Source organism: Corvus moneduloides, chromosome 26 (genome assembly GCF_009650955.1).
Source record: "Corvus moneduloides isolate bCorMon1 chromosome 26, bCorMon1.pri, whole genome shotgun sequence".
Classification (NCBI taxonomy): domain Eukaryota; kingdom Metazoa; phylum Chordata; class Aves; order Passeriformes; family Corvidae; genus Corvus; species Corvus moneduloides.
The window spans coordinates 4,648,540-4,669,235 of record NC_045501.1 but is presented as its reverse complement, the minus strand read 5'-3'; the positions used below and the strand labels follow the sequence as shown (position 1 = coordinate 4,669,235).

The following is a 20,696-nucleotide window of genomic DNA, read 5'->3' as shown; positions in this document are numbered from 1 at the left end:
GGCCAGGGCGAGGGCCGCCGGGCTGGGGCGGGGGGGGCGGCTCCAAGCGGGACCGTGGCACCCGGGGGGGGGGGAGGGGAGCTGCGGGCGCGTTCCCCAGAACCCGGCCCGGCCTCAGAACGCGGTACCGGGCATTTCACTGCCCCGGTGCTTCGGGGCGAGTGGTGGCCCCCGGCCCGGAGCTGGGGAGGCACCGCCGCGCGGGGGAAGCGGCGGCGAAGAGCGGCCGGGGGGGGGGTGCGGGGTTCCGAGTGCGGGGTGTTGGGGCCCGGGTGCAGATCCGGGGTGCGGCTCCGGGATGCCGGTGGAGAAGGGTTTTAAACTTGATTTTTGGGATTAAAAAAAAAAAAATTTCGTTGCTTTTTATTCTTTTCCCCTCCGTGTCGTGCTCGGCCCCTGTCCGGAAGCTCGGCGGCTCCCCCGGCCCTGCCCGGGACTCGGCGGCATCGCGGGGGCTGCGGCCGCCGGGACCCCAACGCGGGCAGCGCCCGGGGGGCGGGGCGGGGCGGGGGGCGGGGAGAACGGCGAGGGGGCGGGGCACCCGTCATTCATAAACAGCGGGAGGCGGGGCCTGGGCGATGTGGGCGGGGCCTGGGCTGCTGGGGCGGGCCCCAAACCATTCAAGGCGGTGAGGGGGCGGGGCCGGGGCGATAGGGGCGGGGCTCTGCCATCCGCGGCCGTGTGAGGGGCGTGGCCTGTGCCTCCGGGGGCGTGGCCGCCGCCATCCGTGGGCACGGAGGGGGCGTGGCCTCCGCTGTCGCGGCGGGCGCACGTGGCGGCGCGGGGCGGGGCGGCGGGGGCGGCGGGCGCGCGCACTGCGCCGGCGGGAGCGTGCGCGGCGCGGGGCGGGTCCGGGCGCGGCGCTGAGCGGCGGCGGCGGCGGCGGCGGCGGCGGAGCAGCGAGAGCGGGGCCGGCCGGGCCGGGCCGGGCCGGGGCCGGGGCCGGGGCCGGGGCCGGGGCGGGCGGCGGGGGCCCGCCGGGCGGCCGGCGCCATGGGCACGGTGCTGTCGCTGTCGCCGAGCTACCGGAAGGCCCCGCTGTTCGAGGAGGGGGCGGCCACGGTGGGGCACTACACGGCGGTGCAGAACAGCAAGAACGCGAAGGAGAAGGGCCTGAAGCGGCACTCGCTGATCTCGGTGCTGCCCTGGAAGCGCATCGCCGCCGTCTCCGCCAAGAAGAAGAGCTCCAAGAAGGTGCAGCCCAACGGCGGCTACCAGAGCAACGTGACCCACCTCAACAACGAGAACCAGAAGAAGTCGCTTTCCTGCGCCAACCTCGCCACCTTCGCCCCCCCGCCGCCCCCCGCCGCCGCCGCCGCCGCCCTCGCCTCGGCGCAGAAGGCGCCCCCGGCCGCGCCCGCCGCCGCCGCCGCCACCCCGCGCCGGGTCGTGGTGCAGGCGTCCACCAGCGAGCTGCTGCGCTGCCTCGGCGAGTTCCTGTGCCGCCGCTGCTACCGCCTGAAGCACCTCTCGCCCACCGACCCCGTGCTCTGGCTGCGCTCCGTGGACCGCTCGCTGCTGCTGCAGGGCTGGCAGGACCAGGGCTTCATCACGCCGGCCAACGTGGTCTTCCTCTACATGCTGTGCCGGGACGTCATCTCGGCCGAGGTGGCCAGCGACCACGAACTGCAGGCAGTGCTGCTCACCTGCCTGTACCTCTCCTACTCCTACATGGGCAACGAGATCTCCTACCCGCTGAAGCCCTTCCTGGTGGAGAGCTGTAAGGAGGCCTTCTGGGACCGCTGCCTCTCCATCATCGACCTCATGAGCCCCAAGATGCTGCAGGTCAACGCCGACCCGCACTACTTCACCCAGGTCTTCGCCGACCTTAAGAAGGAGAGCGGCTCCGAGGAGAAGGGCCGACTGCTCATCGGCCTCGACCGGTGAGCGCCCGCCGCCCCCCGCGCCCCCGGACACACCGCGCCCGCCCGGCCCGGAGCCGCTTCCCGGGGGGATTTGCCCGGCGGGGAAGGGCGGGAGCCGCCGCCGCCCCCCACGGGGGGTTCGGCCGCCGGCGGACCGGAGCGCAGACCCCCGGTTCCCTCCCGCGCCGCCGCTTTCCAGCCGCCGCCCCCTCCCCACGCTGCGGGCCCGGGGATGCTGCGGCTCCGCCACCGGATTGATCCCAGCAATTCATGGATGGGAGGACAAGAACCCCCCCAGCCGATATCCCCCGGGAGCGGAGCGGGGCTCCGCGGGGCCGGTCAGCGCATCACCGAGACAGAGCCCAGGTAGGGGAGCAAAAAAAAAAAAGGAAAAAAAATTCCTCTGAAGGCTCCAGCGGAGGCGGCTGAACCGGCCCGGTCGGGACTCACTGGCAGTACCGGGACAGAGACGCGGGCACGGCCCGGGGACCCCCCACCCCCCTTTCCTCCCTTATCCCCCCCTTTATTTATTTTCTTTGAAGAGACTCGAATTCCCGAGCGGGTCCGGGTGACGGGAATCACCGCTACTGTTCATGAGATCAATGTGAAATGTCTTGTTCCCATCGTGCACTGATCATGAGTATTGTGTAAAGGATCTACTTGAGTGTGCAAGCAAGGGGAGCCGCCACATGCTGCTATATGAATTCTTCTAGAACAAACCCAATGAACTGCAAACCTGCGGGGGGGAAAGAGAAAAAAACCCGTCTTTCTTCTGTCATTGTTGCTTTTCCAGTGGTATTGCGCATGCAAACAGGAGCATTTTGTGTCTTCGGGAAAAAAAAAAAGGAAAAAACGCATAAAAAAATAATAATCAAAAGAAAAACCTTAACGAGAGATGGCTGTAAAATTACACCCATGCACAAAGACCCGCCACCACCCCGACACCGCAGTCTCGAGCCGGTATTCCCGTATCAGGCCTGGGGACTGAGACCTTCTTTTTGGGTTTTATCGTTTTTTTTTTCTCCGTGTGCTCAGTTCTAGTTTAGTTCTGGTCCATCGGGCGTTAAACTGGCGAACGAGAGGGAGAAATAACGTGCCATTTATTTTTATTTTTGATTTTTCACTTGAAGCTCTTCATGGCTGTACATTGGACCCTGCTAATGATACATGTGTACGTACGTTTTTTTAGTGCAATCTCTTCTGTAGATCTTTGTTGACCAAATTGGTGGGTATTGTTACTTATTAATTTATATTTGTCTCATTCTGTATGTATGTGTATAGTGTGTTTGTAAGTATGTGTGGTTTATAACCCGACCGACTGTGTCATGGGGCTCAGTGTGCCTGTAATTTAATCCCCTCCCCTTATTTTTATTTATTTTTGTACTGTGCTGATTAAATAAAAATGCACTGACCATCCATTACACGGCAGCGGCTCGTGGCCGAGTCTTTTCTGCGCTCCCACCCCTCGGACGCTGGGAATGGGATTTGTGTTGACGACAGAGGGTTTAACGCAGCCGCCGCTTTAATCGCGTTACCGGCGCCGGGGTCACCCCGTGGTGGGAGAGCGGCGGGGCCGGCAGCAGCCGGAGGGGACGTTCGGGATCCTGGGATATTGGGACACCGATCCCTCGGGGCATCATCACCCCCAGCCCCCGCGCTGGCAGGAACGGGCAGCGCCACGGTGGGATGCAACTAATTGCTTTTTTATTATTTATTACAGTGAATTATGTAAACAAAATCCAGGTCTGTTATAGTAGGTTTTTTTTTTTTTCTGCTCTTTTACACATAAAATATCGGCGATTTATTAAAAAAGAAACCAAAAAAACAACAAAAAAAGGGTTCATTGCATTATCGCCCCTGGCTGAGAATCAACGTTTCAATTTAGAAATAGTTAATTTATGGGAAAACCAGGAATATATATATTTTATATATTTATATATATATTTATATATATATAAAACCAGAGCAGGAACAGATAATATATTTTATAAGACACATCTCATCACATACAATATTGCCATCTCATGGTAGGAGAAATTTCCCAAGCCTGCAATTCGCCGCCGTCCATCCCGATTCCATCCGACCATTCCTTTGGAGGGACAAGGGTACAAAAGTGCTGATCCCACCCCCACCCCCTGCCCGGGGTCAGTGCAGGGGGGGAGCGTCTGCACCAGGACGTGGAAAGCGAGAAGTGCAAATCCAAAGGCACAGCAGTGCTGGGAGCTTCCCTCCGGAGCGTCCCCGGCAGGAGCGGGGGTGTCCCCTGGCTTTGGCGTTGGCGTTGCTCCTCCTGAGGAGCCGGTGGGGGGTGGAAGGAGGCGGTGGAGGGTCCGTGGAGGGTCCGTGGTGGTCCCGGGGTGTTGTGTGAGCGTGGCGAGGTCGGGGCTGCCGGTGTCACCTCCCGGCCCCAGCGCTGGTGGTGACTCGGGGCTGTGGTGTCTGGAGAGCCCCCGGCACAGGACCCTCCTCCGGACATCCCAGAGCTGCACACTGGAAGGGGGCACTGGGGGCTGGGATGTGCTGCTGGGATGCTGCTGGGGCTGGTCCAAGGCCAGGGACGACGGGAATGGGAGAGCTCTGGCGTGGGGCCTCCAGGTGAAGGCCACAGGCCTGGCCCGGTTCAGGCAGGGCCGGAGCTGCTCTACGCTCGTGTCCCCTCCAGTCTCGGGGTGGCAGTGGGGTACCAAGGCTGCAGCGACCTGTCCCTGTGCCCTGTGTCCCTGGCACGGCTTTGGGAAACCTTTTGTTAGTGAGGAGCCTCTTCCAGACTTTCCAATTCCCAAAATGCTCCATCAAACAACTGCTCCCCAGGTGGGGTCACCACGCAGCCCCCCAATCTCCAGGGCTGGGAATCCTGACCTGACCAGCAGTGCCAGGACAATCCTAATGTACAATCCCAACAGCCTGGGCTGCTCAGGAACCACGGCAGTGCCTGGCACAGTGGGAATAAACCACTGGGGAGATCCATGTCCCTCTGTCAAGACAGAGCTCGGGGTTATCTGGGTCGGGCAGGACACTCCAACACCCACAGCTCACTGTTTGGAAGAGCCAGGAGAACTCTTTGGAGGGAGGAGCCTGGGCGCTGGCAGCTGGGGCTGTAGTGTTGGATAGTGCAAAGCTTGGCCCCCAAAGCTCCCCCTGTTCCTGGGCTCACCCCTGCCGTGGGTCCCTTTAGCCCTCCCTGACCCCAGCGCTGGCACAGACACGAAGCCACGTGGATCATCTAAAAATTCAGCAAGGCCACACGGTCCCAAGGCGAACCCACTGGATTCAGGCCCTTGGAGGGGGTAATTAAGGCAAAAAGCAATGCAGGATTAACAACACCAGGCCCTGCACTGGGAAGTCCCCTCTCCAGCCAAGGTGCCTCAATGGGTTAATGAATTCCCGAGGGAAAGCAGCAAGTCTGGAGGTGTCTCCAGGTACCGCCCCAGCCCCGTGGGGGGCTGCAGGAGTGTGGAGTGTCTCCCGGCAGGGGAAGCCAGCCCTCCCTTCCCACCCTGGCTCCGGTTCCGTGGGATTTGACCCTACAGAACGTGACTCCCTGAGCCGGGTATCTGTGGTTCCTCCGGAGGAGGCTGCATCATACTGCAAAAACTGACACATGGGAAAGAAACACGGAAGGGAAAATTGGAGACGGGGTGAGGAATCAACGTGGGAAAGGGAAGAAAGGGTGGAAGTACCTACAAACTTTTTTTTTTCTCAGACTAATTCCAAAGGAAGCACTTTCCTGATATTCCAGCCTGGTTTATAAGATGGAGAACAGGTCACCAGCTATTCTAAGCCTTCATTCCATGTGAATTTGGCTTTTCTAAACCCCTGGAATTTGGGTTTTCCAAACCTTGAGCTTCAGAGGCCGCTTTAGGCACCTGACAAGTCGCAGCTGAGCATCTCCCGATGAATCCCGGTGAGTCCCAGGTGCGGGGAGGGCGAGCCCAGCCCCGGTGCGAGGGGAGGGGCCGTTAATTGCCCGGCACGCAGAGGACGAAGCCGGAGCGGTGCTTGGTGAAATCCGGTTGGGATTGGTTGATCTTGGTCTCCACAGAGACGGTGCATTTCCTGCCGTGCAGGCTGCACTGCACCGGGTTGGTGACCGTGACGTGCAGAGCGCGCTTCTCCCTGCCGGGGAAGGGACACGGGTCAGGAGGGATGGGATGGGATGGGATGGGATGGGCGTTTTTGCGTCAGGCGCATCCCGCAGACATCCCAAAACTCTTGTGTTAAGCCAGGCCTGAGCTCTGAGCCCAGCTTTGGGCTCCTGCTTGTGAAGCCTCGCACTCTGGGATCGGGATCGGGATCGATGCCGGTGGGAGGACACAGCTCCACGGGCAGAGCACAGGCTGGGTCAAAGGGTCATGGGGTTGCTGCCAGCTCAGCCACCGCCCCCTGAATGAGCCCACAGTGACAGGGACATCCCTGGGCTGAGCTCAGAGACTGAAATACAGCCTGGAACAGTGGAAGGAACCACATGTGGGGTGGTGGCTGTTCCCAAATCCCTCTCCAGACGGACAGACCAAGCTGGCTGCTGGGCATGGCTGGGACAAAACTCTGTCCCTGCAACTTTTGAACCCCCTAACCCGGTTTTGGCACTAAAAATGATTCCCAAGAGTGAATCGGGACTTTCTGCCACCCACGTTGGTTTGTCCTTGGCTGTTTGGGTCACTGCCAATGGGGACATGAGGGCAGCAGGGCCAGGGCCTGTCCGCCCCTGCTCTGGCCAAGGCAGGGACAGGGATGCCTGGCAAGAACGTCCCCCTTTGCTAAAGGCCATAAAGGCCCCTGCTCTAAATCCCAAATAATGTGCCTTGTGCCATAAGCAGAGAAATCACAAATCATGGAATCATTCAGGCTGGAAAAGCCCTCTGGGATCACCAAGTCCAAGCATTCCCCCAGCACTGCCAAGGCCACCACTGACCCATGTCCCCAAGTGCCACATCCACATGGCTTTAAAATACCCCCACCACTGCCCTGGGCAGCTGTGCCAGGGCTGGACAGCCCTTTCCACACAGAAAGTGAAGAACCCAGCACTGCCACGGCCCCACTGATGGCCTGGCTGCTCCGGGGGCTGGGATGGAGCTGAGGCCAAGGTGATGCCCCAGCTCCAGCCACAATCCCTTGGGACCAGCCAAGAACCCCAGGAGATCCCCCAGGAGAGGGGATCAGCAGAAAAAACCTACAGCAGATCCATTCCCATGAGCCACCACCAATGGGAAGAGCTGTCCAGGGACATGGCCTTTGGGAATTCTCTCCTGTGACCTCACCCACACTTCAAATTCCCGAATTTCCAGCCATTTTTAGTGTAATAAATTATAGAATTGTTGACACTGACTCCGCTGCCTCTCAGGATGCTCCAAACACCCCGGGGGGTTGTGCTGGGATCCCATTCCCTGTGTTTGGTTCCCAGACCCCAGGTCCTGCCTTGCCCAAGCCATTTCAGCATTTCCACTGCCACAGCTCAAGTCCTTTGTGCAGTTTTTACTCCATTTCCATTCACAGACTGTTCAAGTCCTGCCACATCCCTTCAGCTGTGTTTTTATGCCGTTCCCAAATAATTCAGATTTTCACCACTTCCATAAAAAGGCATGGTTGGTTGGAGGGGGCTGGCAGGGCCCAGCACACGAAGCCCTCATGCTGTCCCAGGTATTTAATGTTATTTACTCCTGCCTGGGTGAGCTGAGGCTGCAATCCCAGCTTAGGTTGCTATTTTTGCCGTGTCTTAGCGGAATGAGCTGCACACACAGAGGAGATCACGGAGATCCCGGTCCCCACGTGCTTGGGAAGAGCTTTAGCACCAAGTGTCCCTAACAGGGTGAAGGACTTTCCTCTCCCCTCCCACAGCAAATTCTGGGTGACAAGGCAGAGGATCTGGGGAGAGGAATGGCAATAACCTGAATTTTGACCCCAAGCAGGACCCAGGCCTGGCAATCCGAAGGTCCTGGATGCCCTGTGGCTGTGGGACCTGCAGCAGGAAGCGGGATCTGTCCGGGTGGGGAGAACCCCCTGAACACAGGTGTGTGTGGAGCTAACGCTGTCCTGGGACAGAGGGATCCGGAGAAGATGCTCTGATCTTTTCCACGTGTGATGATCCCATTAAACGGAGGCTTCCCTCCCCCTCTCTCACTTCCAGACCCCCCCTTGCCAAAGCTCCTTCACGTTGAGGTTTCAGCCTCAGAGCCTTTTGCTGGGAGAGCACAACAGCTCCTGGATGGAGCAATCCCCAGGGATCTGAGTGCACAGGGGTGACAAACCCCTCTTGGTGTCCCTGCTGGGCACCCCACAACACCAACCCTGCCACCAGCTCCAGGAGCAGCTGGACCTGCTGGGACCTCGGGACTCTTGGCCGCTGCTCCAGCGCTTGGTCCGAGGCCAGCGAGGGAGAGGGGGGAGGAAATTCCCGTTTGGTTTCCAGCCCAGCGGGCAGAGCAGCCTCACTCCTGGAGCAGCAGTGGCACAGGGGTGGCAGCTGCTGGCTGCCCTGGGGTCCCCAGGTTTGTTTATGGACCCCAGGGGAGGGAACAGCTGCTGCACCAGCCAGGAAACCGGAGTGAGACCTTCCCAAGCTCACTGCTGCAAACGGCTTGGCTGGGGAGCTGCTTCCCCAAGCTCCTGCTGAATTTATCCCAAAGGAAGGAGCTGAGATGGAGAGGGACCAGAACAATCCGGGAAGGCAACGAAGTCTCTCATAGACAAGGGCAACACACAACAAAAACACCCTTTGGGGATCAGTGATGCTCAGCAGGACCCTGATGGCAGCACAGGCAGAGACAAGTCCCACTTCCAATCAAACTTGGGCTGAAAGAGGAGTTTTCACGGCATAAACCTGACCCACCTTTTGGGACTTTGGATAAGGGATGGAGGGACAGGACACAGGGAATGGCTTCCCAGTGCCAGAGGGCAGGGCTGGATGGGATATTGGGAAGGAACTGTTCCCTGGGAGGGTGGGCAGGCCCTGGCACAGGGTGCCCAGAGCAGCTGGGGCTGCCCCTGGATCCCTGGCAGTGCCCAAGGCCAGGCTGGACCTTGGGGCTGGGAGCAGCCTGGGACAGTGGGAGGTGTCCCTGCCCATGGCAGGGGGTGGGACTGGGTGGGCTTTGGGGTCCCTTCCCACCCAAACCATTCTGGGATTCCCTGCGGGTACCAGGCACTGCCCTGGCTGAGTCCAGCCCTGGCTGATGGCAGCTCTGGCTCCTCACCCAGCCCTGGTGTGACCAAGCCCCGATGGACGTCAAGTCCATCAGGACAAAGTGACGGATGCTGCTGCCAGGCTTCTCCTGGGAAATAATCCCAGTTATTATTAACAGGGATTCCATCAGAAGTGACAGCGGGATGCGAGCGCTGGCTGAGCACTGCCAGGGGAGGAACCCCAGCCCAGCACCCCGGCCAGAGGCTGCGGCAAAATGGAACAGGGGAAAGAGATTTTGTGGGGAGGTTGGGATCTACCCCAGCACTGCTCCCACCCTGCCAGGGACTGTCTGGGAATGATGAACCACGGGGTAATTTCTGTTTATAATAAACACCAAGGTGCTGGTGCTTTCTGCAAACACAGCTCTTTGTACAATGCAGGGAATATTTCTGGGTGGAAATGGCCTCTCCTGACATCTGAGCAGTACCAGCCACAGCTGGGGCTGCTCTTTGCCTTTTCCTGGCTCAGCAAATCCTGCAGAACTGGGACACTTCTCTTCCTCTATCTGCCCCAGCCCATCCCAGCACCCAAAGTGCCTTCCCCAGCTCCCCTCGCTCTCCTGGCTCACAGGAGAAGTTAAAGGCTCCGGTGGGAGCCCCACGTGAGCAGGGTCTGTGTGTGGGACACATCCCACAGCCAGAGCAGCCCCAGAGACACCGCAGGAGCTGAGCAGGCACTGGGGGAACGCTGGCAAAAGGGAAACCAGCAGAGAAGGGAGGACTCCGAGTGGAAGCAGATCACTGGCCCATGAAATACGAGAGTTTTGACTGAGCATTTAATCCAGGACCTCGGGGGAAACACAAGGCAAGTGGCGCAGAAATGGCCACAGACATCTGTCAGAGCTGCACACAGCACAGAAACACCCACGGCACCAACACGGGGTGGGAAGGGAATGGGGAAGGGAAGGAGCGCAGAAAGATCAGGGGGAGTTTTGGTGATGACAAGCGGAGTAAGGCTGGGAAGTTAAATAAATGTATTGTTAAATAAATGTTAAATACAGGAGAGGCCAGGTTGGACAGGGCTCAGAGCAGCCTGGGGCAGTGGAAGGTGGCCCTGCTCATGGCAGGGGTGGGACTGGATGAGCTATAAGGTCCCTTCCAACCCAAACCATTCCATGGTTCCATGATTAAGAACAAGCCCAGATGACCTGGAATGCCCTGCAAGGAGCTGTAACAAGCATGAAAACACAGCAAAGACTCGTTGGTGAGAGATTCTCCCTGTGAGCTCCATCTGGGAGCACAGTGGGATGGGGAGCTGGGAACACCCCAGGGACAGCAGCACCAGCGAGGGGTGGGGAGCTCCAGAGCTGCAGCCCCATTCCTGACAGGGCTCCGATGGAACAGGGCTTTGTGCAGATTTCCCAGGATCTCTAAATGAGGTGCTGTCTCAGGGATGCAGCCAATGCCATCACAGAGTGATGGAAACAAGCTCTTTTCAGAAGCAGAATTTGGGCAGAGATGGCAAAGCCAGCACAGTAATTGCCTGATTTTCATGACAACAAACCAGAGGGATTTGAACCAAGTGTGCAACCAAGTGTGAAATGAGGGCTCAGCAGCAATGAACCCACTGGGATGGATTCCAGAGGGGATTGCTTTAAACCATCAAACCTTTCCAGAGTTTAGACCAAAGCCTCTTTCTGGAAAGGCAGGAGCACTGTGGGCTACCTGGTTGGCTTCCAGCTCAGGATATTCTGTGATTCTCTGACTCCAAGGAAGCCTGTGGCTGCACATGAGATGTGAGGATCGTGAGGGGCAGGATGGAGAATACCCCCAAAATGGTAACACCTTATGTAAGTCAGTGCTGCAGCCTCATCTGGATCCCGGCTGCAGCCTCTGAGAGGGTTCAGCCACGAAAAAAACATTAAAAAGGCTCCCAGATGAAGGGAGGCTGCAGAAAAGAGCCCAAAAAAGCAGCAGCTATATTCTGCATGAAGAAAATACACAGGAAGCGGGGAGAGAGAAACTCAAGAGGGCTAAAAAAAGGCAGTTCTCAAGGCTCTGCTTCCTAACAAGAGCCAGGAAGACGAACAGGGATACTGAAAATTTCAAGAAGGGGCTAAATCAGCTTTCCAGGCTATGTGTGGTGTCACTGCTGGGGAGGACTCCAGGCTGTGGTGGCAGAGAGGTGACAATCGTGGAGTCATAAAATCACGGAATGCTTTGGCTTGGAAGGAACCTTCAAGACCATCAAGTTTCAACCACATCCAGTGCCACCCCTGCCATGGGCAGGGACACCTTCCACTGTCCCAGGGTGCTCCAAGCCCTGTCCAGCCTGGGACACTCCCAGGGATGGGGCATCCATGGAATAACCTGTGCCAGGGTCTCCCACCCCCACAGGGAGGAATTTCTTGAGCAGGGTCTAAAAAGACACCGGATGTAAGGTGGGTAATAAACAAGGACATATCTGAGTTCCAACAAGTGTCATTTGGGGACAGATAAGTGTTCTCCCAGGAGGGTTTAGGGCCCAGGCTGGGTGTCTGGCAGGGCAGGGATTGGGGTATATCTCACCCCACCACTTGTGGCTTTCTGCAGCTTGCAGGACAATGATACTGAGGGTGATGGGCTCAAAGGAAAACTTACAGACCTCACTGAAAAAATTCTTCCCACAAAAGCTTCAAGGGAGAAAAATAGGAACAGCTGGATTCCCAAGGGGTACAGGAGCAAAACCTGCACTGAAACCTTGTGTGCATTTCGTGTCCCCCCTGTACCACCCAGCATGTGGGAGCTGCTCCCTGGAAGGACTGACACTCTCCATGGGAAGGACTGACACTCTTCATGTGACCACAAGAATGCCCAAAGCCACTGTCCCCAGGGAGCCAGGACACAAAGGGCATCACATGTAGATAATCCTGGGTGGATGCTTCATTGCAGAGCTGCAGCTCCAGCACCTCAGCTCTGCCTCAGCCTCTCCCAGGGCACTCACATCTCAAATGTGGCAGCTCCAAAGCACCAGGTCCCACTGCCAGAAGAGATTTACACACTCAGAGCATAAATTCCCCTGTGTAAGACTCAGATGGTTTTGACAGCATCATCCCTGTGACTCCTGGGCACTCTCCATCCTTCTCTGCTCTTCCATCGCAGGGAGAAAACACCTTCCCCATCCAGCTCTTGTTAGAACACCTTGGCTCTTGTAAAAGGTTAAAAGCAATGATTTACTGTCCTGTGTGATCCAGAAATGATTTAACATCCTCTTTCCTTCTTGACCCAGCTGCGGGCTGCACTGAGAGCCCCCCTCCACCCAGCCCCCCCTTTTTCAGTGCAGCCCCAAAGCCAGAGCGGGCAGCTCCCTTCATCCCATGGCTGCCTGAGAAGGGGGGGGAGGAGGTGAACCAGGAGCCTTTTTTGGGTGCAGATCTCTCCCCTCTGGAGGAGGCAGGGGATGCACACGCACACACAGACACACGGGCAGTCTGTGACTCACACGTGCCATGAGGGAGAGGAAAACATTTGAAACCACAAAGGGCTTTGCAAAACCTGCCTTGTGAAAGCCTCTCAGGGCTCACAGGATGTTTTTCTCTGAGTGTCACCGGCTTTTCGGAGCTCTGGGCTTGTTGAGCTCCTCAGAGCCAGGTGGCCTTGGCAGAGATCAGACATTAAGATGGATCAAAGCGATGGAAAAGAGACTACAAAGAAAGTCAGACACAAATCAAGGAGATCTCAAGTCAGGATCAAAAGGAGAATTTCCATAGCCAAAGGTCAGACCAAGTGCTCCAGGCATTTTGATGCCGGGAAAGGTCACTGAGCTGAACTGTCCTTCCTCACCGTGTGATTTTTCACAATTATCTGCAGTCAAGTGACACTTCAGACACTGAATTTTTTTTCCATCTTCAAAACCACAGGGTATTTCTACCACAGTTTTGTGCCTCGTGGTCTGCACAGGCAAATCACCTCGGAGCTGCGAGAGCGGCTTTTCAGAAGCAATTTGTTAATGTCCGGGAGGAGTGCCAGGCTACAACTTCGACCTGAGAACTCAACCCCTCCACTTGAGAAGTGGTTTTCGAGCCTTTGTGGCTCAGCCTTGCCCACGTGTTGTCTGTGCAGCTCGTGCTGACACTGAGCTACCAGAGCAAACCACAGCGTGCTCTTGGGAAGTGCTCGGCACCCCGGATTTCATCATCGCGCTGCTGAGCTGTGACAACAACGCTGTTTGTGCCCTTTTAATGAGCAACAAGAATTGTTAATATGTGTCTCTTGCCAGTGCAAAGTGTCACAAGTGTCCCATGGCACAGGGCAAGGCAGAGCCCAGCCAGCTGCACCGAGATGGTCCCTCTGAGTGGTGTCTGAGCCGTAGCCGCTTTCCTGAGACGAGAGCAGCTGCCACGACACTGCTGGGCCTTTTCCATGATGCGTCTGCAGCACATCCAGGTTTATTCCTTCCCCTCTGGCTGAGATGCAAACCCAGTCCAATAAGTATTTGGCTGTCTCATTCCTAAAGTGCATGTATTCCCATTGATCCCGAGGTTGGGAGGTCCCGGGGCAGTTGCTGAGCTGCACTTCCTTCCTCACTGATTCAGGACCTGGGGTGTTTGTGCCTCCCTGCTCAGGAGCCAGGGAGAGCTGGGAATGCCAGCGAGCTGTGAAGTGTTTCTGCCTCTTCCAGCAAACCCCTTTGGTTCAGGTGCTCCTGGGCAGAGGATCCTGAGCTGATGGGGCAGGGGCTGCGCCTCCCCTTCCCCTCCCTGGGCTGCTCTCCCGCTTTGGGAGCTTGGGTTGCTGTAAAACACCCAAACAGCCCAAGGGCAGCTCAGTGGGGCAGGTTCCAGCCATGGGGCTGCACCCCAAAGCAGTATTTTATGGTGGGCAAGCCCCAAAGGTGGTTTGAGCCATCCCTGTGTAGGCACTCTGCGTGCTGTGTCCCAACATTCCCCTCCTCCAGCCTGGGACATGTGGAAATACAGAGGGAATGTCACTGTTCCTATCATGTGAAATCCACGAGAGGGATCACAAACCCTCCCCAGCTCCACCCTCCTGCTGCTCCAGGGCCAACCCTCACTGCCTGAATCCCAGCCCCAGCCCTAACACAGCGCTGGCCCTGAGCTGACAGTGTTGGGATTTGGGGTGGGAGGGATGCATGGGAGGCCCTGAGCTCAGGCACAAACCATGCCTGGACCTCGTTACCACTCTGGGACTATTCATTCATTCTAGGCCAGGCTGGGAAGGGCTTGGAGCAGCCTGGTCTGGTGGAGGTGTCCCTGCTCAAGTTGAGATGCTCTCCAAGGTCCCTCCCAAACCATTCCATGTATAAATTTCCCCCTTCCCTGCCCACGCCAGCACAGGAGGCTCCAGGCTCCTGCTGCTGCCTCAGTTCTGCTCCTGTGGGAGCTGGGAATTCATCTTTGCGATTCAAAGAGAGAAGTCCCAGGTTTTCCCACCTCTCGTGCCATCAGCTTCCAGTGCCTGATGCCATTTATTCCCCACAAGCACTCACTAAAGCTGGTCAGGGGTTTTGTGGAGGAAAAACACAACAGGGCATTTCCTGGGAACTGGCAGTAATGAAGCAGCTTTAAAAAAAATTGAAAAACAAGCACCAATAGTGTGTTAAATATTTCATTTCCTCCAGCAGGCAAAATGAAAAATTTCCAATCCCCTGAGGTGGAGGCAGCTCCCAGTGCCCATGGCAGCCAGGGCTGATGGATGATGGATGGAACATCCTGACAGAGACCCCCAACCTGCCACATGCCACCCTGGGGAGAACTCTGAAATCCACTGAGTGCTCCTTCCCTGATCCCTGTGATACCACAGGGGTGGGGGTTGGATTAGATGACCTTTAAGGTCCCTTCCAAACCAAACTGCTCAATGATTCTGTGAACTAAATTCACTCAGAATTCAATGTAATTTGAATTTTTGAAGGGAAGGAAAAAGGTGGGGAGAGTTGGGCTGGCGCACATGGGGCCTGTGGCTCCCAGTGACACGGCAGGGAGGACGATGGGGACACGTCACAGGCCAGCCCCATGTGCTGCTCCCCTTCATCTCCTCCACCCCACCCTGCTCTCAGCACTGACAGCACCAGGGATAAACTGCAGCTTCTTCTGCAGCCTCCAATTAAGTCACATTTCAGAGCTATTCTGAGCCTGGCAAAGCTTTGGGGAGTCAGAGCTCATCCGGCTCCCGGCTCTACCGTGGCCGCAAGATGCTGGAGTGTTCCATATTTTATAAAAACCACCGTGCCAAAAATATGATTCCAAGTCCTTGGCTGGAGCAGAGGAAAGCAGCGCATGGGGGTGATGCCAAGAGCCCGGCATCAGAAATGCACCAGCACATAAATAAAATAAGAGCACTTAGGAAGATGAGCACAGAGCTGCCTCCTGTTTGGGACATCACGGACTCAGTTCCTGGGCAGGTTGAGAAACAGCAAAAGTCTTTCCTTGTATTCTCTCCCCAGTGCTGGTCCTTGCCATGGCCCAGCTGGGGGGATGAATTCACCAGCCCCACATTTACTGGGGCACATTTGCCAAGTCCCCCCTCAAAGGATGCTCCCGGCCTGTTCAGCAGCTGCTGCTCGAATTCTGCCAGCTGAATTTCTGAAGCTTAAGGAAGCTAAAAATTCCCCCCTCAAAAAAATACTTCAAAGGGAATCCAGCACCTTTCAGGCATCTGGGATGTGTTTGTTCAACATCTGCAAGACTGCAAGGTACAGGGGGCTGATGGAGAGGACAAAGGTGTGGGATTATTCAGCTGTTTTGCACTCAAATTTACAAGGGGCAACAATTTTGGAGCAGCAAGCAGTGGCTGGAACAGCTGATGGGTGCTTTACACTGGAAAACGACGGCACAGAGAAGCTGTGCTCTCACTTTGGTACAGAGAAAACCTCCAGCCATCCCGAGGGATGAGCAGCTCTGCTTTTCCCACTGCAGGGCTGTGAATTAAATGGATATTTTTAGAGCCTGGCAGAGGTCTGAAGCCACAACAAAGGCGAAGCTGCCACCGAGCTTCCCAGAGATCACCCAAAATCACGATAGGAAAACAAAAAGCACGGACACTTTTGAAATTCTCTCTTTTGTTTTTTTCTTATCATTCCTTGGGATTGACTGTGCCAGTGCCAGTGAAACTGCCGGGAAGCAGCTCGGATAAGAGTGAGGACAATTTGCTATGGTGAAGCCACCAGCTCGGCTTGCCTGGCTCCAGGGGCTGGAAGCCACAGGACAACAGCACCAGGGCTGTCCCCAGGCAGAGGGGATGGGAAGCAGGGTTGTCACATCCCACCCACAGCTCTGGTTCAGTGACACCTCACGGGCTGCCTGTGCGGGGACCGGGCGGGCGCTGTCCCCATGCTCCCGTGCAGAGCCGAGGCAAACAGCTCAGCTCCGTTATATTCCATGCACATCCCATCCCTGCTGAGCTCGTTAAAAAGCCGGAGCTGGGAATGTGACGGGAGGGCTCTGCCATCCTGGGGAACATCCAGGGCCAGGCGCCGGGCACGGGCAGCATCCAGCGGCCGCGTACGCTGGACATGAGGGGTGATGGACATGGGGGCTGATGGACATGGGGGCTGATGGACGTGGGGGTGCTGGGGGGTGGTTGGGGGTGCTGGAGGGGTGCTGGAAGAATGATGGAGAGCGGCTGCTCCCAGCGCCGCAGCTCCCGGTCGCTATAGCAACCTGGATATCCCTCATCCCATCTGATGCCTCATCGCTGCCAGCCAACCGGGGCTGCTGCAGAGCAGCGGGATGGGTTCATTTACTGCCGCGATTGCTGCTCCCCGCACCCGGATAACCCCTGGATAAGCACAATCCTGCACGAACTCCCCTCTCGGAGGGGTTTTTCAGGTCCCCTGGGGGTGGCCCTCTGGCCAGGCTGCAGTGGCAGAGCGCTGGCGCGGGCGCTTTCGGGCGGGCTGTCACCGTGACCTACTTAATGCAGGACGCGGTGACATCATGTCCAATTGCCAGCGGCTTCCCGGCCCTCTGGACCGCCGTGTCCAGCAGCAGTGCTGAGCTAATCCGGCCCCGAGGGCAGATTCCGCCGAGGAGGCACCTCTGGCCGCCGGGATAACCTTGCTCTGTCAGCACGGGACACGTCTCCCCTCCGCTGACCTGGAACAGCTGCGCTGGGTCCTGCCTCTGTTTCCAGAGCTGATCTGAAAACCCAGATTTTTCTCCTTTTCTAATGGAAAGAGAGAGAAATCAGCTAAAGCTTCAGGGGACACAGAAACGCCATGAAGAGAGAGTCGCCGCTGTGCTGAGCCCGGCTGCAGCGATTTCCAGAGAGCGGCTCCGTCCCCGCGCCCGCTCCCCGTGAGCAGCGCGCCCTCGGTACCACCGGACCTTCTAAGGGGTCACACTTCGGTACCACCGAACCTTCTAAGGGGTCACACCGCCACGGGCCAACAGTGACACACACGGGCATTTCCCCCACGGCTTTAGGGCCGCGACCCCCAGCTCGTTCCTGCGTTCCTGGATTCTTGCGGAATGGGAGCGCAGAGGGAGGGGGTGCTCGTGGCTCGGTGCCAGCGAGGAAGGCGGCTCCTCCTCCTCCTCCTCTCCCGGCATCCACACGGTGACATTTTAGCTGAGGAAGCTGAATCATCCTTCAATTAATGACAGGCTTTTAACCTGATGTTGAGGAGCCTCGCTGAGGTCCCTCCTCTTCAAAACGCCCCTCTCCAGGGCTGGGACACAGGCGTTGTTCCATCCCTGGGATTTCTGCTGTCCCTCCTGGGAGCCGTGTGATGGGAAGGACGTGGCAGCGGGGACGCTGCAGGCAGCTCCGTGCTCCCTTCAAACGCATTGTCCTGGCAAAGCAAGGGCAGCTGAAAACACGTCCCCAACCCTGCGGAACAGGGCAGGGAAGGGTCAGGCTGAGCGCGACGGACGGAAAGAGGAAGCAGCACAGTCAGGGTGACTCAGGACAGAGCTCTCGTTGCTCCATCATCGCAGCTGGGGTTTAGCTCTGAACCCGCTGCTGCTTCCCTCTGATCGATCCCTGGGGCAAGAGCACAGCCAGGGCCCTTCGGAGGAGCCTGAAGAGACACAGCAAATGTGCAGGGCTTAAAAAGGGGGTTAAACACACGAGGAGGTCGGAAGAAAGCCAAGGGGCAGCTTGGACTGAGGTTGGTGCTACTGAAAAATCCCTGAGCAGAGCCCAGGGGGTCTCAGGAACAAGAACCCACATCTTGAAGTGACTCAGAGCACCGAGGTTTGGCTGATGCCTACGTGCTCCTGGGATGGTGTTTGAGGGATGATGTTTGAACAGGTTACAGCTGTTCTCGGGATGTTGGGGGCTGATGAACCTCGGCTACACCAACACAGCTGGTTTGTGAACAGCCCTGAGGAAACCTGGCCTCTTCCCCAGGTCAGAGGATGGTCACTGAGGAGAATTCCGATGGCAGAAAAGAGGAGCAGTAACTGCAGCAGGGAATGATGAGGTGGATGGGTTAAGGAGGAAGGGTGGGGTTTCAGGATTTCAGGAATGGCAGGAAGGAAGAACGAGGATGGTTGGGCTGCAGCAGTCCCTGGTCCTATAATGAAGGGAAAAGTTGCTTCATTCACCAGGTGAAACTGTCCATGAGGGAAAGCCCAGCTGGAACCAGCACTGACATCACCTCTGGATCAGCATTACAGCACCCCAAGAACACACTTTGAGTCTAATCACATTTCAGGCCATGATGGAAATCATCCCTGCTCCGCCTGGGAGCTCCGGCGTGAGTCGGGATTGAAGACACAAAGCTGGGGAGAACAAAGGCTGGGGTGGGTTTTGTAAGGAAGATTTTCCTTCCATCACAAAACTTTAAAGTCAAAGAACCAAGTCCTGCCATTAGTGCAGGTATTCAAAAAGGGGAATTTCATTGTGGATTCCTAACATCCTCTCCAGGAGCAGGAGCAGCGAGATCAGCCTAAGCTGAGGTGACAGCCAGCCTGGCAGGAGGGTGGCACCAGCCACAGGCACTCCTGGAACACAGACCCGAGCTGAGAAATCCACATCCACCTCAAACGATCAAGGGCAGGCTGTTCTCTGCATTTCAAGCCAGATGATTCCTGAGAGCACCCAAATTTCCCTGTGTTTCCTTTATATTATGCATTCACGACACTGTGAGGCACCAAGGACGAGGCTCAGAGCTGGGAAATCAATTTTTTATGTGACAGCAGAATGACAGGCAGGATTTTAAGTGGATTTTGTGTATTCAGAGAGGTTGAGCAGACAACTTGGGGGTTATTATTTCAGGAGCATTTGCTGAGATGTTCCAGAGTGGTCTCGGTATCACTTCTGCAAAGTAAAGGGCTCTGAAGCTGCAATCCCAGAATGAAAACGCTGGCACTTCTGCTTCCCTTTGTTCTCTTTATTCCCTGATACATTAGCACAATTCACACAAGCAGGAAAAAAGGCAACTTGCTGTGAAAAGAGACAACTACATCTTATTTAAATACCTGACCTATTTCTGCTTTTCCTTTGCCTCACTCCACAAGGAGTCTGGATTTGCAGAAATAGCTGAAAAAATGTGTTGGATCATGTGAAAAATGCTCTTCCCTGTGGCAAAGCTGGCATGAAAAACAGGTGCATAAACAAAGAGATTCTTACTTATAGAAATGCAAGTTTGCAGGGGAAATGCACATTGGCAGGCTGATTCCCACTGTCACAGAATGGTGGGAAGGGAGCTTAAAGCCCATCCAGTGCCATGGGCAGGGACACCTCCCACTGTCCCAGGCTGCTCCCAGCCCCAATGTCCAGCCTGGCCTGGGACACTGCCAGGGATCCAGGGGCAGCCCCAGCTGCTCTGGGCACCCTGTGCCAGGGCCTGCCCACCCTCACAGGGAACAATTCCCAATTCCCAGTATCCCATCCAGCCCTGCCCTCTGGCGCTGGGATCCATTCCCTGTGTCCTGTCCCTCCATGCCTTGTCCCCAGTCCCTCTCCAGCTCTCCTGGAGCCCCTTTAGGCCCTGCAAGGGGCTCTGAGCTCTCCCTGGAGCTTCTCCTCTCCAGGTGAGAACCCCCAGCTCTCAGCATTTGCACGACATTTCAATTCTCACACTGGGCTGTTACTGCAGGACAACACCTCCATAAACACAGCGTGGGCACACAGCATCCCAGTGTCTGTCATCAGCTGCCCCTCCTGGAAACACAGCCAATCCCACGGGATTTGCCCCAGATCCAGCTTGCTCAGCAGGCAGCTGATCTCATGCTGGAGATCACGGGCTGGATCCACATCCCTGCCCTAATTAGATGGGGTTTTAATGATCCAGCTTTCAGCGAGGTGATGCCCCAGGAAGGAGCAAGGAAGGTTCAGCCCAAAGGGAGAGGGACAGTGAAGGGCTGGCGCCTGCCTGTGAGCTGGCAGTGAGGCCGCTGGAGCCTCCATGTCCCTGGAATAGCCACGGGTCAGTTCCTGAGCAGGCTTGGGATGTGGCTTGAGAGCAGAGCCACGTCACCAGGCACAGGAACATGCCTTTAACGACTGTCTGGCACAGTTTGCATCCTCAGCTGCAGGAGAATTGATCCTTCTTCCTATCTCTGATTGCAGGGAGGGCAAGTTTTCCCTGAAATGCTGTTTATGAGCCTCTTCCCTTCCCACACCGGACCTGCTGCTCCGTGTGGATCAGAACCAAGGCTGTGATTCCTGGCAGAGTCACTGCTGCAACTCCAGCAACATGAGCATCATCCCAAACAACCTGGCACCCTCTGGCTCTCTGGATTCATCCCTCTGGACTCACCCCTC

The 20,696-nt window shown here is 56.8% G+C and overlaps 2 protein-coding genes across 2 annotated transcripts in view; one reads left to right on the top strand and one right to left on the bottom strand.

The window, feature by feature from the left end:
• The first annotated feature begins 853 nt into the window (after nt 1-853).
• CDK5R1 (cyclin dependent kinase 5 regulatory subunit 1) lies at nt 854-3,291 on the top strand. The gene has a single exon (XM_032134298.1). It carries the CDS (start codon nt 994-996, stop codon nt 1,885-1,887), a length of 894 nt encoding a protein of 297 aa, XP_031990189.1. The 5' UTR covers nt 854-993; the 3' UTR covers nt 1,888-3,291.
• A 261-nt stretch (nt 3,292-3,552) lies between these two features.
• Nucleotides 3,553-20,696, bottom strand: part of MYO1D (myosin ID) — a 155,589-nt gene continuing 138,445 nt past the window's right edge. Inside the window, exon 22 of the mRNA XM_032134297.1 lies at nt 3,553-5,981. Within this exon, the coding sequence (XP_031990188.1) occupies nt 5,825-5,981 (157 nt within the window). The 3' untranslated portion in view covers nt 3,553-5,824. The remainder of the gene's footprint in view (nt 5,982-20,696) is intronic.